The sequence below is a fragment of the Haliotis cracherodii genome, unplaced genomic scaffold (assembly GCF_022045235.1).
Source record: "Haliotis cracherodii isolate W230 unplaced genomic scaffold, xgHalCrac1.p SCAF_13, whole genome shotgun sequence".
Taxonomy (NCBI): Eukaryota; Metazoa; Mollusca; class Gastropoda; order Lepetellida; family Haliotidae; genus Haliotis; species Haliotis cracherodii.
Genome location: NW_027266268.1, coordinates 27507756 through 27522808, shown reverse-complemented (window position 1 = coordinate 27522808; position 15053 = coordinate 27507756). Strand labels below are relative to the sequence as shown.

Below are 15053 nucleotides of genomic sequence, written 5' to 3'. Positions count from 1 at the left end.
GTTGCTGGAGACCTATTCTACCCCGATCTTCTCAGACCCTGGGCAGTGTGTATTGTGATGTGGGTGTGAGGGTGTGGATGTGTCACACCCCTACAATGCGAGTGGATGCTGCTTCGTGATTTATCACAACGGCCTGTAAATAATCGAGTGAGTGAGTGAGCATTGTTTTACGCCGCTTTTAGCAATATTCCTGCAATATCACGGCGAGGGACACCAGAAATGGGCTTCACACATTGTACCCATGTCGGGAATCGAACCCGGGTCTTCGGCGTAACGAGCGAACGCTTTAACCACTAGGCTACCCGACCCCCGTTTCCTTCCGTAATGGGATGCGTAGAACAACAGTCTTAAAAATAATACACACACGTATGTAAAAGGGATTTTTTCGTTGTATATCAGTGATTTCATCATTTCTTACGATTTGTTGTGGTAGCAGTCTGTCTGTCCATATCGTGATAAATTTGTATTGAGATCTCGGATCACCACAGACAATATCCAAGTCTGATGTTGGCCATCCTGTCCTTGAACACATTCTATCATGAACAACAAATAAATACACCAAAATGTACAAGGGTGTTTATTAGTGATGGGACGATACACTGGTACATTGGTGGATCACGATTGACTTCCGATACAAGTATGATCACTGTCACACAATAAGTAAAGAATGATAGATTTTTACCTCAAATGTTGACTTTAATTATTGTTACACTATACAAACAATAATTACAAGTGAAAACGTGAATATTTTCATCCATTGAGCCAGAAATGAAACAAACACATTCAACTGCATGATCGAATATTATCAAGCAGTTGGTAAAGAGTTACCTCCCTTCTTCTGCTTCAGCTCAAGCTCCTTCCAAGCGCGTGACACCTTCGTTACACTCTCCGTATAGAAAGCTTCGTGAACGGGCTATCGCTGTGAGGAGCTTGGCTTCTGTTAAGCCAAACAATTTGATTGGACATGCAATTATCGGGATAGGTATTGGATAGTGAGCGAGGTATCATGATAGGTATTGGATCTCACTTTTGGTTATCTTCCTAGCTCTAGTGTTTATTGATTTACCTCTTCACATCCTACTCACTCAGACTGCACAGGGCGTGTCACAGGTCCCAGTCACACAGTGACATTATCATAACCTCATCCTGGATTCAGCTAGATGCTTGTCAATCTTAATATATGAACACACAATGCCATTTAGAAAGTGGTGAAATGTAACAAATGTTATATTTGGGATAACACTTTCTTAGTAAAGTACAGATTCTCGTACTTTTTGGGGTTGAGTCCCGTCCGGGATTCGAACCCACACTTGCCAGAGTGAGGCACCTAATCGCCAGCACACAAAGTCAAATCTATCCCACTCAGCCACCGAGGCTTCCACCAAAAATAAAAGTCTGACAACTGGTAGTCTAGATCACATACTTTGAGTACCCCTCTGACAAGTGTAAATTGGCCCGGCTCCCATGGCTGAAAGCTATGAATACACAATGCCATTTAGAAAGTGGTCAAATGTAACAAATGTTATATTTGGGATAACACTTTCTTAGTGGGCTGGGGCACTGGCGTAAGTGTATGTTAAAGTATAGGAGTCCCAACAGCCGGCCATCGCCCATGTTCCATTGAGAGAAAGTGACCTGGACACTGAGTTCCACTGAACTCCTCTGTAGGGTAATCACCAAGTATTCACGAGCCAGTCTTCACATGGTATTTAACCGAGTATCCACTGATTTAATTGTGTTCACCAATCGATCGCTAAATTTTTAGTGTTTCGTCAAGTGTTCACACTGTTCACCAATTGTTCACTCAGCAAAGGCAGCTTGTAAGGAAAATGTTAGTATTCACACCATAATACTTGGCTTGGAATAATGCCTCTTAGGAACAAATGTTCTGAAAACTTTCATGAAGTATTTACTTTCCCAGCAGGTCCTTCTGCTTGGCCTGCAGCAGATCCTCAGCCTGGCCACTGTACTTCCTCATAGTCTCCAACACCTGGAACACATGCAAGCATACCATCATGAACAAAGTCTGAAGACGTTGTGTTTGTGAACACCACATTCCCATAAAAATAACAAATGCCTGCCCCTCCCTACACCAACATCTTCACTGACACCCTCACATAAACATAACATCCCAACACCAACGCCCCCACATAAACATAACATCCCAACACCAACACCCCCACATAAACATAACATCCCCACACCAACACCCCCACATAAACATAACATCCCAACACCAACACCCCCACATAAACATAACATCCCCACACCAACACCCCCACATAAACATAACAGCCCCACACCAACACCCCCACATAAACATAACATCCCCTAACCAAAACCCCCACATTAACATTACATTCCCACACCAATACCCCCACATAAACATAACATCCCCACACCAACACCCCCACATTAACATTACATTCCCACACCAATACCCCCACATAAACATAACATCCCCACACCAACACCCCCACATAAACATAACAGCCCCACACCAATACCCCCACATTAACATTACATTCCCACACCAATACCCCCCCAAAAACATAACATCCACACACCAACACCCCCACAAAAACATAACAGCCCCACACCAACATAACATCCCAACACCAACACCCCCCCAAAAACATAACATCCACACACCAACACCCCCACAAAAACATAACATCCACACACCAACACCCCCACATAAACATAACAGCCCCACACCAACATAACATCCCCACACCAACACCCCCACATAAACATAACATCCCCACACCAACACCCCCACAAAAACATAACATCCCCACACCAACATAACATCCCCACCCCCTACTGACACACTGACTGTAATGTCATCACTCACCAGGTCCTGCACGTCTCGTATAAGATCCTCAGGGTGACCTTCCTTATTGGCCTTGACCTTCTTCGTATGCTTAGCGTGGATGTCTCGTAATCTGTCCTTCAACTTGTTGCACAACGTCTTCGCATTCTTCGCCAAACTTTCACGATGTTCAGTTGTCACCCTGACAGGACAAGACAAATGTGACATATTCATGATATTACTTTGCAAATTTTCACAAATTTCATTCTCTTTTCATTCTCAAGAAATTATGTAAACTGCATTTAGTGGCATTTGATTGGCTAACCAAGCAATTGTTTTTGTGTTTATGTTCCAATAAAACAACAAACATTTTGGCAATAATTACTGGTACATTCATAATTACCTACAGTCATGCATGGCTTATAGGGCATTGGTTCATGTAGGGTTGAAACCCAGGTGTTTGATGTGACAGACAAACGCATTACCCACTGGGCTACCACCTCCCCAAGATTGCTAGTGAGTGAGTATGGTTTCACGCTGCCTTTAGCAATATTTCAGCAATATCATGGCGAGGGACACCAGAAGTGGGAATCAAACCTGGCCTTCACCGTGACAAGCAAATGCTTTAACCACTAGGCCACCCCACTGCCCCTTGCTGGACTAAAGCTGATAGAGGATGGAACCCTTCTTCACTCACTGGGGGTTCCAGGTAACAGTTGGTCCCCAGGAATATTTGCTCATAAAAGGCAACCTAGTTGATCGTGTGGTCCGACTCAGTGACTTGGCTGACTGGCTTGTTAATGTACCCTGACAGTGTGGATTGTGGCTCATAATATTAATCACTGGATTGTCGGGTTAAGATCTGGTTATTTACAGGCTGCCGTCGTATAATGGGTTGGGTTTAATGTCGCCTTCAATATTATTGGACTTACAACGATGCGTATGCACATGTTTGTGTGGCTGGCCGTATTTCATCTGGACTTTCCTAATGCTAGCCTCACTGAGATACCATATTACAGTTTAACATGGATACCCCATGCAGACACAGTATACTGACTCCAAGCGAACCAGTCCGTTTTAGCCACTTAATGCCTCTTAATTCCAAGCGCCAACAAGAACCATCTAACATCTTTTGGTATGATGCGACTGGGATCAAACCCCAGACCTTCAGCTCTCTGGGCAGACGCTCTATCCACTAGACCACTTACTTTGGTAGGGGGACAATGAGGGTGGTTCCATCTTGTGTGGGGTTGACATTCATCCCAGACTGCTCAATGGCTTTCTTTGCTGCCGGCAGGTGCTGCAAGGGAGAATCAGGAGTCACAGTTAGGACCCGTTGAGCACATACCCGCAAACCTTTCACAGGCATTCATACCACATCCAACAATGCAATGACCTGCTGGGACTTTTAAACAGGTCATTTAAATCATTGCTGGGATCATTTAAACAAAGGGTTCACTTCATAAACCCAGAAGTTTCAAAGATGTCAAAATGGCAGCAACGCAAGATCAACGGGGTTAGTAAAGGTGAAAGGTCATTATTGGATCCAGACATCAAATATGCCAACAGCCATGTTATTCTGAATACTACATACTTATTGCATATCAGATTTCAATACGAGTATATACGCAAAGTGTTCAGACCAGATTTTGCATTTATACCTCTTCAACAAGTCCTGATTTGTTTTGATTAATGGCAACTTATAAACATCCCATGACATCATCCCATTGTTCTCCAAATCTCATAAACAGTGAGTGAGTGAGTTTGGTTTTACGCTGCTTTTAGCAATATTCCAGCAATATCACCAGAAATGGGCTTCACACATTTGCACCCATGTCGGGAATCGAACACGAGCCCTCGGCGTGACGTTTATGACCGCCCCCTCATAAACAGTGATGTCCCCAGGACTTTATGTAATATCCTGGGAATTCTAACACAGCTTCCGTTTAGATTGTAACATTAATGTTTCTCGCGAGAAATTTTGCATTTGAACACAATGTAATGAAATGTAAAATCAAATGACAAATGTTTTGTTTATAGTCCCGAGGATCAAACACGTAACCGTCGTATTTGTGGCCCAGTGAGTGTACTACTAGGTTACAGACGCGCGGTATCAAAACACTTTTAGCTAGATGAAACACTTCCCCTCGATCTTATCCTCGGGATAAAACCTCGGAGCTGTCACCCATCAGTTTTATCCCGGAGATGCGGGTTTTAAATATCATGAAAACCTTTGAATGTGCTTCATCCTACACAAAAATGGGGAAAAAAGGGTTAACCCATGTCAAAAAGACAGCGAAACTGACGTTTTATCTGAGAGGAGGCAGCGAGGTTGATGTCTTACCTGAGAGGAGGCAGAGAGGTTGACGTCTTACCTGAGAGGCGGCAGAGAGGTTGATGTCTTACCTGAGAGGAGGCAGTGAGGTTGACGTCTTACCTGAGAGGCGGCAGAGAGGTTGATGTCTTACCCGAGAGGCGGCAGAGAGGTTGATGTCTTACCTGAGAGGAGGCAGTGAGGTTGACGTCTTACCTGAGAGGCGGCAGAGAGGTTTATGTCTTACCTGAGAGGCGGCAGAAAGGTTTATGTCTTACCTGAGAGGAGGCAGAGAGGTTTACATCTTACCAGAGAGGAGGCAGCGAGGTTGACGTCTTACCTGAGAGGAGGCAGAGAGGTTGACGTCTTACCTGAGAGGCGGCAGAGAGGTTTATGTCTTACCTGAGAGGTGGCAGAAAGGTTTATGTCTTACCTGAGAGGAGGCAGAGAGGTTTACATCTTACCAGAGAGGAGGCAGCGAGGTTGACGTCTTACCTGAGAGGAGGCAGAGAGGTTGACGTCTTACCTGAGAGGAGGCAGCGAGGTTGACGTCTTACCAGAGAGGAGGCAGAGAGGTTGACGTCTTACCTGAGAGGAGGCAGAGAGGTTGACGTCTTACCTGAGAGGAGGCAGAGAGGTTGACGTCTTACCTGAGAGGAGGCAGCGAGGTTGACGTCTTACCTGAGAGGAGGCAGAGAGGTTGACGTCTTACCAGAGAGGAGGCAGAGAGGTTGATGTCTTACCTGAGAGGCGGCAGAGAGGTTGACGTCTTACCTGAGAGGCGGCAGAGAGGGTTACATCTTACCTGAGAGGAGGCAGAGAGGTTGACATCTTACCTGAGGGGAGGCAGAGAGGTTGACGTCTTACCAGAGAGGAGGCAGAGAGGTTGACGTCTTACCTGAGAGGAGGCAGAGAGGTTGACGTCTTACCTGAGAGGAGGCAGAGAGGTTGACGTCTTACCTGAGAGGAGGCAGAGAGGTTGACGTCTTACCTGAGAGGAGGCAGAGAGGTTGAAGTCTTACCTGAGGGGAGGCAGAGCGGTTGACGTCTTACCTGAGGGGAGGCAGAGAGGTTGACGTCTTACCTGAGGGGAGGCAGAGAGGTTGACGTCTTACCTGAGAGGAGGCAGCGAGGTTGATGATGAGCAACTGGGGAGACTTCTGTACAATCTGACCCAGCTGTATGAGGGGGAAACGCCCATCAGTTGTCGACACCATCAAGTTGTCAAACACACCTGATTACAATAATCTTTGTTGTATATCTAACACTACATATATGTTCTTTGAACAGACAATAGATGTTACCAATGTTGAACCAATAATTAATTATTGGGATGTATGGAGGGACATTTTCCTAACATTGGAAAGAGGGATATTTACCTGGAGATATACGAAGGGACATGGCATGGTACAGGGGGACATTTACCTGGCATGGTACAGGGGGACATTTACCTGGCGATATACAGGGGACATTTACCTGGCATGGTACAGGGGGACATTTACCTGGCGACATACAGGGGGGCATTTACCTGGCATGGGACAGGGGGACATTTACCTGGCGATATACAGGGGGGCATTTACCTGGCATGGTACAGGGGGACATTTACCTGGCGACATACAGGGGGGCATTTACCTGGCATGGGACAGGGGGACATTTACCTGGCGACATACAGGGGGGCATTTACCTGGCATGGGACAGGGGGACATTTACCTGGCGACATACAGGGGGGCATTTACCTGGCATGGGACAGGGGGACATTTACCTGGCGACATACAGGGGGGCATTTACCTGGCATGGGACAGGGGGACATTTACCTGGCGATATACAGGGGGACATTTACCTGGCATGGTACAGGGAGACATTTACCTGGCGATATACAGGTGGACATTTACCTGGCAAGGTACAGGGGGACATTTACTTGGCGATATACAGAGGAATATTTACCTGGCATGGTACAGGGGGACACTTACCTGGTGATGTACGGAGGGACAGCTGATGGATGTACTGTTGCTTGAGGTCGTCAAGAGCATGTTGCATCTCTGCATCAACTGCTGTGATGTCCAGAATGCCATCCATGTCCTCTGCAGTCAATGAAATCTTTCTCACGCTGCCGCCCTTCCCTTTACCTCCTCCTGAAACAAACCAGATAGGTTGAAACATTCATCTTTCATGTATCATTTGTCAACTGTTTGTTTGTTTGTTGTTTAACTCCTCCCTCAGCAATATTCCAGCTATATGACGGTGGTCTGTAAATACTGGACCAGACAATACAGTGATTGACATCATGAGCATCGATCCACGTAATTGGGATACAATGACATGCATGAACCAAGTCAGCGAGTCTGACCACCTGATCCCGTTACTCGTCTCTTACGACAAGCAAAGTCTCCTTTTACGGCAAGCATGGGTTGCTGAAGACCTATTCTACCCCGTATCTTCACAGGTCCATTGGCAGAGCTCCAGATAACTTTTTGAGCAATTGAGTTTTTACTCTAGGGTTTCTATATTAGATGGGTTATTACATTTTTCATTGTGTAACCAATATTTATTCACTCAACTATTCCGAAATCTATTGGGTTTTTCCCCAAAAGAGTGAACATTTTAAGATTTAAAAAAATGAAAAAATGTTTTAGATGTATATAACCATGATAACTGTTCTAAATATATAGGCTAGACTCGCAAAGTAAATTTGCACGTAATTGTGCTTCGGAAATTAGCTCATTTGTACGCATGCTGAAAAATCTTCATTGGGTATTTACACGTACTGTTTTTATATATTTGAGTTTTTCATATAATGCATGCGTTTCCGTACGCAAGTAAATTGAAAGTAATTGGTTTTTGAATATTTTACGCAAATACGCTGCTTATCTGTAGCTCTGCATTGGTCAACTGAATAATACAGGTACCAGGGATTTATCTAGACCTGATCTGGAACCGATATTTGGCCCCAAGTCTGCAGGAAATGTTAATAAAAATTCCCAAATTGGAATTATGACTTTCCCAACTGATGTAATAAGAGGGAGCGATTTTAATGCTTAGGTTTATATTATTAAATCGAAAACAATTTGAAAATACAATGTTAAAATATCTATGAATTTCAGAAAATAAGAACTTTAAACAAATCACAATTTTGAACAAAACAGCATTATCACTATTCCCTGACATGCGTGATTGAAAAAACATCATTATGGAGTGTACTCTTCATGAGGAAAATGACACTCGGCCTTTGTGTAAGAGGTGTTGTGAATAGGTTAGATTTTCGGGATATGGTAAGTGATGGAGTTGGTTTAACATGGCTTTTAACCATATTCCAGTTAAATCCCGGCGTGTCAGCTTGATGTGGGAGGAAAGCTTAAAGTGATGCAGGTCTTAGATGTTTACCACTTTGGTGAAACGCACGAGCACGGATATGATCCTGACAAACCTAGAAACATAATCGGGGCAAAGTGGGATTCGAACCCACAATCATGGGTTCTGGCGTACCCTAGGGAAACAACTGTGCACAGCGAATTGAGTATAGTGCTATTTTCACGATGCATCGGTGAATCATGATTTTTAACTTCTCGATACAAGTATTGATCACAATCGCTCACTAAGTAATAGGTATCTTTTACCTTAAATGTATTATTTAATATATGTTACACCAATCACTAATTACTAGTGAAAATGAGTAGTGAAAACGTAAATATTTTCATCCATTGCGCCATACTTGACACTGCCAACTGTAAGTCAGGTATTTGGCCATCCTGTCTATGAAAACGATGGCTAACACACCACAGTAAAGAGCACATGCAAGTATCGGATCGTGAGGAAGGTATCGGGATACGTATCGGATCGTACAGTTGGAATATCATGTCAGCCCTATTAAATGTTGAAGTGAATTCTTAAATATGCATCTTATCTGGAGTGCTGTCCATTACCTTTGTCCTTCTTCCCTTTCTTGGCATAGGAGCGGGTCTGTAGCCAGGACCCCTGGGGACTCGACAGGTCTTGGTGCAGCATGGGGGGCGACTGTCTGTACATCTGCAGACAGCACCGCATCGTCTGCACCTTCACCATCCTCACCAGCCGGGGGCACAACGACACAGTGCGCACCAGCGACATTTTCCTGTCATGGACACTCTGAAATCAGGAACATCAACATGTCAATCTCTAGCCAGCAGTAAGATCTGATTGTAGTGAGATTGATCAACACATATTGGTCACAGATAATTGAAGATAACATGAAGTCACTGACAATTTTATGTGACAGTTTTCTGTTTTCTATTTTGATATATTTAATCAGGGAAAGATGGTGTGGATAATATATTGAATACTAACATATTGTTCTCTGTACATTTAAGATCATAATCTAATGGGTGCCAATCATATGATGAACAAATGTGAACAAATGGGCACATACACCAATGAGGTTACATCTTCAACACCTTCTTGAAAGATACAATTCACCAAGCTCTTTACAGGGATACCCCATTCACTTGAGCAGAATATAGGTGGCATGCACTGTAATGGAGTACGGCATTTGGCATGAGATACAAAATAGACTAGGAATTTAAAGGGCAACAATACTCCAACTCTGAGTTGCCAGACTGGTTCCGCTTTAATTACCAGATGCCAATTGGTGCTGAACACAACTAGTCAAACTAGTCGAGATAATTGTCCTTAATACGCAAATTTGGATCTGCGAATAAAAAGCTATCCAAATGTCAATACTTAAACCCCACGCAGGCACAAACTGCTACTCTGGATTCACAAAATCAAAGTCAAGGGCCGAAACTAGTCAATGGAGTGACATGCAACAAATTTTCACTTAGAAAATTTCACTGTACAGGAGGCTACATTATTACATGGTATGGATGGAAATGTAGGAGAATGGTTGTTGTCAAAGTAAAAATTCTCTTGACGTCATTGGAGAGGTTAGCATGGTTAGACTGTTGTTCTGCCTCTGTGCAGTCCTGAGATTCCTACTGTAAACTAGCTTACATTCCTTATGGCAGAGGGTACAAGTTACTCACTTAGGCAATTTGGGGAACATGTGTAAGTACAGGCGTGGACGGTGTTGTGATTGTGTTTACACATACTGGAACCTGAGTGAGTGAGTGAGTGAGTGAGTGAGTTTGATTTTACGCCTCTTTTAGCAATATTCCAGCAATATCATGGCGGGGGACAACAGAAATGGGCTTCACACATTGTACCCATGTCGGGAATCAAACCCGGGTCATCGGTGTGACGAGTGAACGCTTTAACCACCAGGCTACCCGACCGCCCCTACTGGAACATGCACCTGATGCAATTCAGTATACTTGTAAACATAAATTACCTTGGCGATCACACCCCTATTATATGTTTTCAAAAAGAACACATTCAGTGTTGGTTTGTGCTTGTGTGGCCATGAACAGAATATTTTACAGAAGCTTCGTCATGTTTAATTTGGTCTGCTCCATTTCTTTCGCGTTATCCCACACCAGTGTGCAGATACACGATAAAACACTGTGTCAAAACTGATGATGTACTATTGCTACATACAAAACAAAATAATTAGCATCGAGTACGAACGCAAGTTTTGTATGGAGCATGAGCTGATGACCCGGTCAGGCCGGTGACCGCAAAAAGTAACTTGCGTGCATTTATATTCTGAGCACGCTCTTGGTGGAACAGGCAACAGGACAGAAACAGAAACCAAAAACCTACATGTCATATCGGTAGTTACTCATTCCCAAACAACTTAGCACTTACTCAGTTCAAATTTGTGGAGAACTAATAAAAATAAAAATGTCACGCCGTCGACATGAAAAGGCCGACAACTCTGTCATCTGCATTGTATGCATACCGGGTTTGCAAAAATATTACCGGGCAAGTCGCTTGCACGCGGTAAACCGAGCAGAAACACGCATCCATATATATACATACATACACGTTTCAAATGCTCATAGTAAAATTGAACAAAAAGATTGTGTTTTCATATTGAGACAATATTTTCTTGCAACAGGCTCAGAAAATGATTTATATAATATATATCTTAAATATTTCTATTTTTTAAATCACCATTCACGGTGTTCGTTCGTACGTGTATGTTTTGAAATCTAAATAGCGATATTTACGCGGAGAATTTAATTACAAAAATATCACATTTGTGATCAAGGGTATCTGTGATTTATGAAGACACCAATAACCATATTGAAGTCATGCAGTAACCCTGAAATAGGTTCATATCAGTACATGAAAAAATGGATTTGTTCCAGAAATGCTAGAAATGCATGTACATGTAAATGCACCACAATTCAATTTATTCTAATATTTCCTTTTTTTATTTTTAATTATTCCATTTTATTGAACGGTTTGAAATAGGCTTGAAATGCGGTACATACGTTTATTGCTTTACCCCTTGAAGATCGCGCATGTCGTGCATGTGTGTTGTGATTGTGATTTTGTGTGTGATTTATTTCTCATATAGGCCAAATATCAGCGGTAGAAACTAACAGTTTCAGTCCACTAGTCCTTATGATGATAGCATATAGCAAAACCTTTAAAAATGTCAAAATTCTACTAGTCCTTAGGATACCTTTACTATTGGGCAGTTTGGCAAGGACTATAGGACTAGTGCCAATTTCTAACCCTGAATATGAATATACGTTTGAAATAAGTACACACATCACTAATTTGCATCAGGGAACACACTGTTTGAAATAAAACGGATGTGTCCCCTTTCAAGTTCTATTTCAAACATACGTAATACATTTCCATTTTATTTGAAGATGAAGAAATACACACTTCAAAAAAAGAAACGCACGGTATGTAGTTCAATGAACCTGTGTACACAAAAGATCCGGTATATAAATTGGATATATGTCGATTTGCAATGTCTTCAACGGCATTGTGTTCAAAAATGTCATGGAGCAAATAGGTAAGGCAAAATGCACGTGCAAGTTATGGCATTTATGGAGGGTCGCACCAGAAATGGGCTTCATACATTGTACCAATGTCGGGAATCGAACCCGGGTCTTCGGCGTGACGAGCGAACGCTTTAACCACTAGGCTATCCGAACGCCCCTCTTAAGGGGAAAGGATAAAGGATAATAAATATATTGATAGAAACGAATAAGGGAAAATATTGACAGTAGTGGGTGACCCCGCCTAGATGAACACTACCAAGCCGACTTTCGTTCATTTCCCGATGAACGTCAGTATGCCACGTGATTACGTTGTCAATCGCGCGGAAACATACAGAACTACTTTAGTGGAATTCCTCAATGTCTAAAAATAACATTAAAAATAATTAGGGAAAACTGAGAGCGACATCGATTAAGGCTATAGATGATGCAGGCTTTGAAGTCAGTCAGGCCCTATATGTCGAGTCACCGAAATGTAGCGTCCATTCGAAACTATAACAGAGAATGCTCGACTTACCAAAAGAAATCACCGAGCTCCACACTATCGTGCCTCAGTAAATCCAACCGCGCCGCCTCAAGCGGTAATCCCCGTAATCAGCAGCCGTAGTATGACTCAAACACACACCAAAAGTTCACTGAACGTTAATATGTATCCATTTTCAACACGAGCCGGGCCTGGATTTCTTTCCAATTCCAACGCTACTTTACTGGGTGCAACTTGTATTTCAAGCGAATGACATTGCGGTAGCCGCCATTTTCTGCCGTTTGTAGAACCAAGGGATGTCACTCCAAATGGAATGTTTGGGACGGATGATGTCACGACGTCACGACGTCACGACTCTCCGTGTTGATTTAGTTCGCTTTAAGTAATTAAAGTTTGGTGCTTAATGGGTTGTTTTCTGATGATCAATGTATCTGTCAATATAAGGATTGAAGTTGTATTTGTTGACTTTCATCAGCTAATGAAGACAGTGCCTCACGTGAGCAAATTTACCTTCATGGAATTCATCATTCTCTTCATCAGCTGATGAACGTCAACAAATACAACTTCAATCCTTAAATGAAAGATATAGAGAAATAAGATTCACTGTCAGTACATTTGAACTAGCGCGCATACAAATTCAACACGTCAGAACCAAATGCTGAGATGTGTTTGTGTGCATTGTTTCCAGCGGTATTTGTTGGACTAGGCTGGGAACCCATGATGTCATATCATTTAACTGTGTCTAAAACTGAGTGTTCCCTTATTTATCTCCATCAGTATATGTTGGAAATACATGTAAATCTAAATGCCCCCCTTTATGTCGTTTTAGACTCAGGACTACATATATAATCCCTCTAACGAGCGGGGCTCGACCGTGGTACCCATGTCTTGGACTTTAGCCAAATATCTTGTTTATTTTAATTTATATTTTTATTCTTGTTAAAGGGCCACTTCCCCAGCCTGACCTGACATTTCCACTCCGTGCACCACGGCTCATAACATAAACCCAGTTCTTATCACAGCAGCTGTTTAGCTACTAGCATAACATTTAAAATGACCGGTGATTGTGTTATGTAAACCAAATAGCAATTAGTTTGTGAAAGTTCACCCTCATTATGTAGCTGCTTAGAGAAACCTGCCATCACATCACATATCCCAGATTGGAGCTATATATAATTCCGGGTGAACATTCTTTGTGGTTTTGATGACGTTACGTGGAGTGAGTGAGTGAGTGAGTGAGTTTGGTTTAACGCTGCTTTTAACAGTATTCCAGTTACATCGTGGCGTTACCTTAATGTGATAACATTACGTGGAGTGAGTGAGTGAGTGGGTGGGTGAGTGAGTGAGTGGGTGAGTGAGTGAGTGAGTGTGATTGATACCGGGTTATCTCAAGACCCTAGATGAACTGTATTGCATCGCACATGTTTAAGAACACGCGAAGTCCGCCCACAAGATCCCAAGGGGGGAGGATGTGAGCAAGATGTGCAGTCTTGTAATGGATATTGGAAAGAAGGCAGGACGAGATATTTCTTCTTATGTCACATACGCAAGTCGTTAAACAATTTACCCTTTTAAACGCGTATTTACGCCTTTTCTAAAGACTATGTATCACGTGTCTGGAGTCAACCTGGTACATACACAAAATACACTCACATTTTCTTAAAGGAGTTGCTAGTTCATTAATCGGTAAGACTTTTAAGATTAGTTGCACACACAGAGCTTGTTCCAGGTTTGTTATCATTTATTAACAAACACTTAAAAACCTGCTAATCTCACTCACTCACTCAACAGTCTGCTGATAACGCTGTGATTAACATCCATGCACATAACGACCATCTTGGGATTACCAGTAAACCCACTGCTCTGGAGGCCTCTTCAGCTTTAGGGTGTCTGCGTACTGACAGTTTAATGAGTAAACTGACGTGGAGAAATTGATGAACAGCTCGGTTGCAACTGAAATGTACCGTGACGGAGAATGATACCAGAAATGGGCTTCACACATTGTACCAATGTCGGGAATCGAACCCGGGTCTTCGGCGTGACGAGCGAACGCTTTAACCACTAGGCTATCCGACCGCCCCTCTTAAGGGGAAAGGGTAAAGGATAATAAATATATTGATAGAAACGAATAAGGGAAAATATTGACAGTAGTGGGTGACCCCGCCTAGATGAACACTACCAAGCCGACTTTCGTTCATTTCCCGATGAACGTCAGTATGTCACGTGATTACGTTATCAATCGCGCGGAGACATACAGAACTACTTTAGTGGAATTCCTCAATGTCTAAAAATAACATTAAATATAATTAGGGAAAACTGAGAGCGACATCGATTAAGGCTATGGATGATGCAGGCTTTGAAGTCAGACCGATCATGTAGGCCCTATATGTCGATTTACCGAAATGTAGCGTCCATTCGAAACTATAACAGAGAATGCTCGACTTACCAAAAGAAATCACCGAGCTCCACACTATCGTGACTCAGTAAATCCAACCGCGCTGCCTCAAGCGGTAATCCCCGTAATCAACAGCCGAAGTAAACAAAAACCTG

The 15053-nt window shown here is 42.9% G+C and overlaps 1 protein-coding gene across 1 annotated transcript; it reads right to left on the bottom strand.

The window, feature by feature from the left end:
* Positions 1-585: 585 nt before the first annotated feature.
* LOC139459124 (ribosome-recycling factor, mitochondrial-like) lies at positions 586-9245 on the bottom strand. Its single transcript, XM_071240573.1, has 6 exons — positions 9050-9245; positions 7100-7261; positions 6245-6363; positions 4024-4115; positions 2858-3017; positions 586-1990 (listed from the first exon to the last, which is right to left on the bottom strand). The coding sequence occupies exons 1-6, from the start codon at positions 9231-9233 to the stop codon at positions 1910-1912; spliced, it is 798 nt and encodes a 265-aa protein (XP_071096674.1). The 5' UTR covers positions 9234-9245; the 3' UTR covers positions 586-1909.
* Between the last annotated feature and the right edge of the window lie 5808 nt (positions 9246-15053).

What these genes read in the sequence shown, in the direction of transcription:
- LOC139459124 (XM_071240573.1), bottom strand. Translation starts at nt 9,233, where the DNA reads ATGTCGCTGGTGCGCACTGTGTCGTTGTGCCCCCGGCTGGTGAGGATG. An exon ending in GTCCCTCCGTACATCACCAG is followed by an intron (nt 6,364 to 7,099) that starts GTAAGTGTCCCC and finishes TATTGTAATCAG; the next exon opens with GTGTGTTTGACAACTTGATG. An exon ending in CTCATTGTCCCCCTACCAAA is followed by an intron (nt 3,018 to 4,023) that starts GTAAGTGGTCTA and finishes TTGTCCTGTCAG; the next exon opens with GGTGACAACTGAACATCGTG.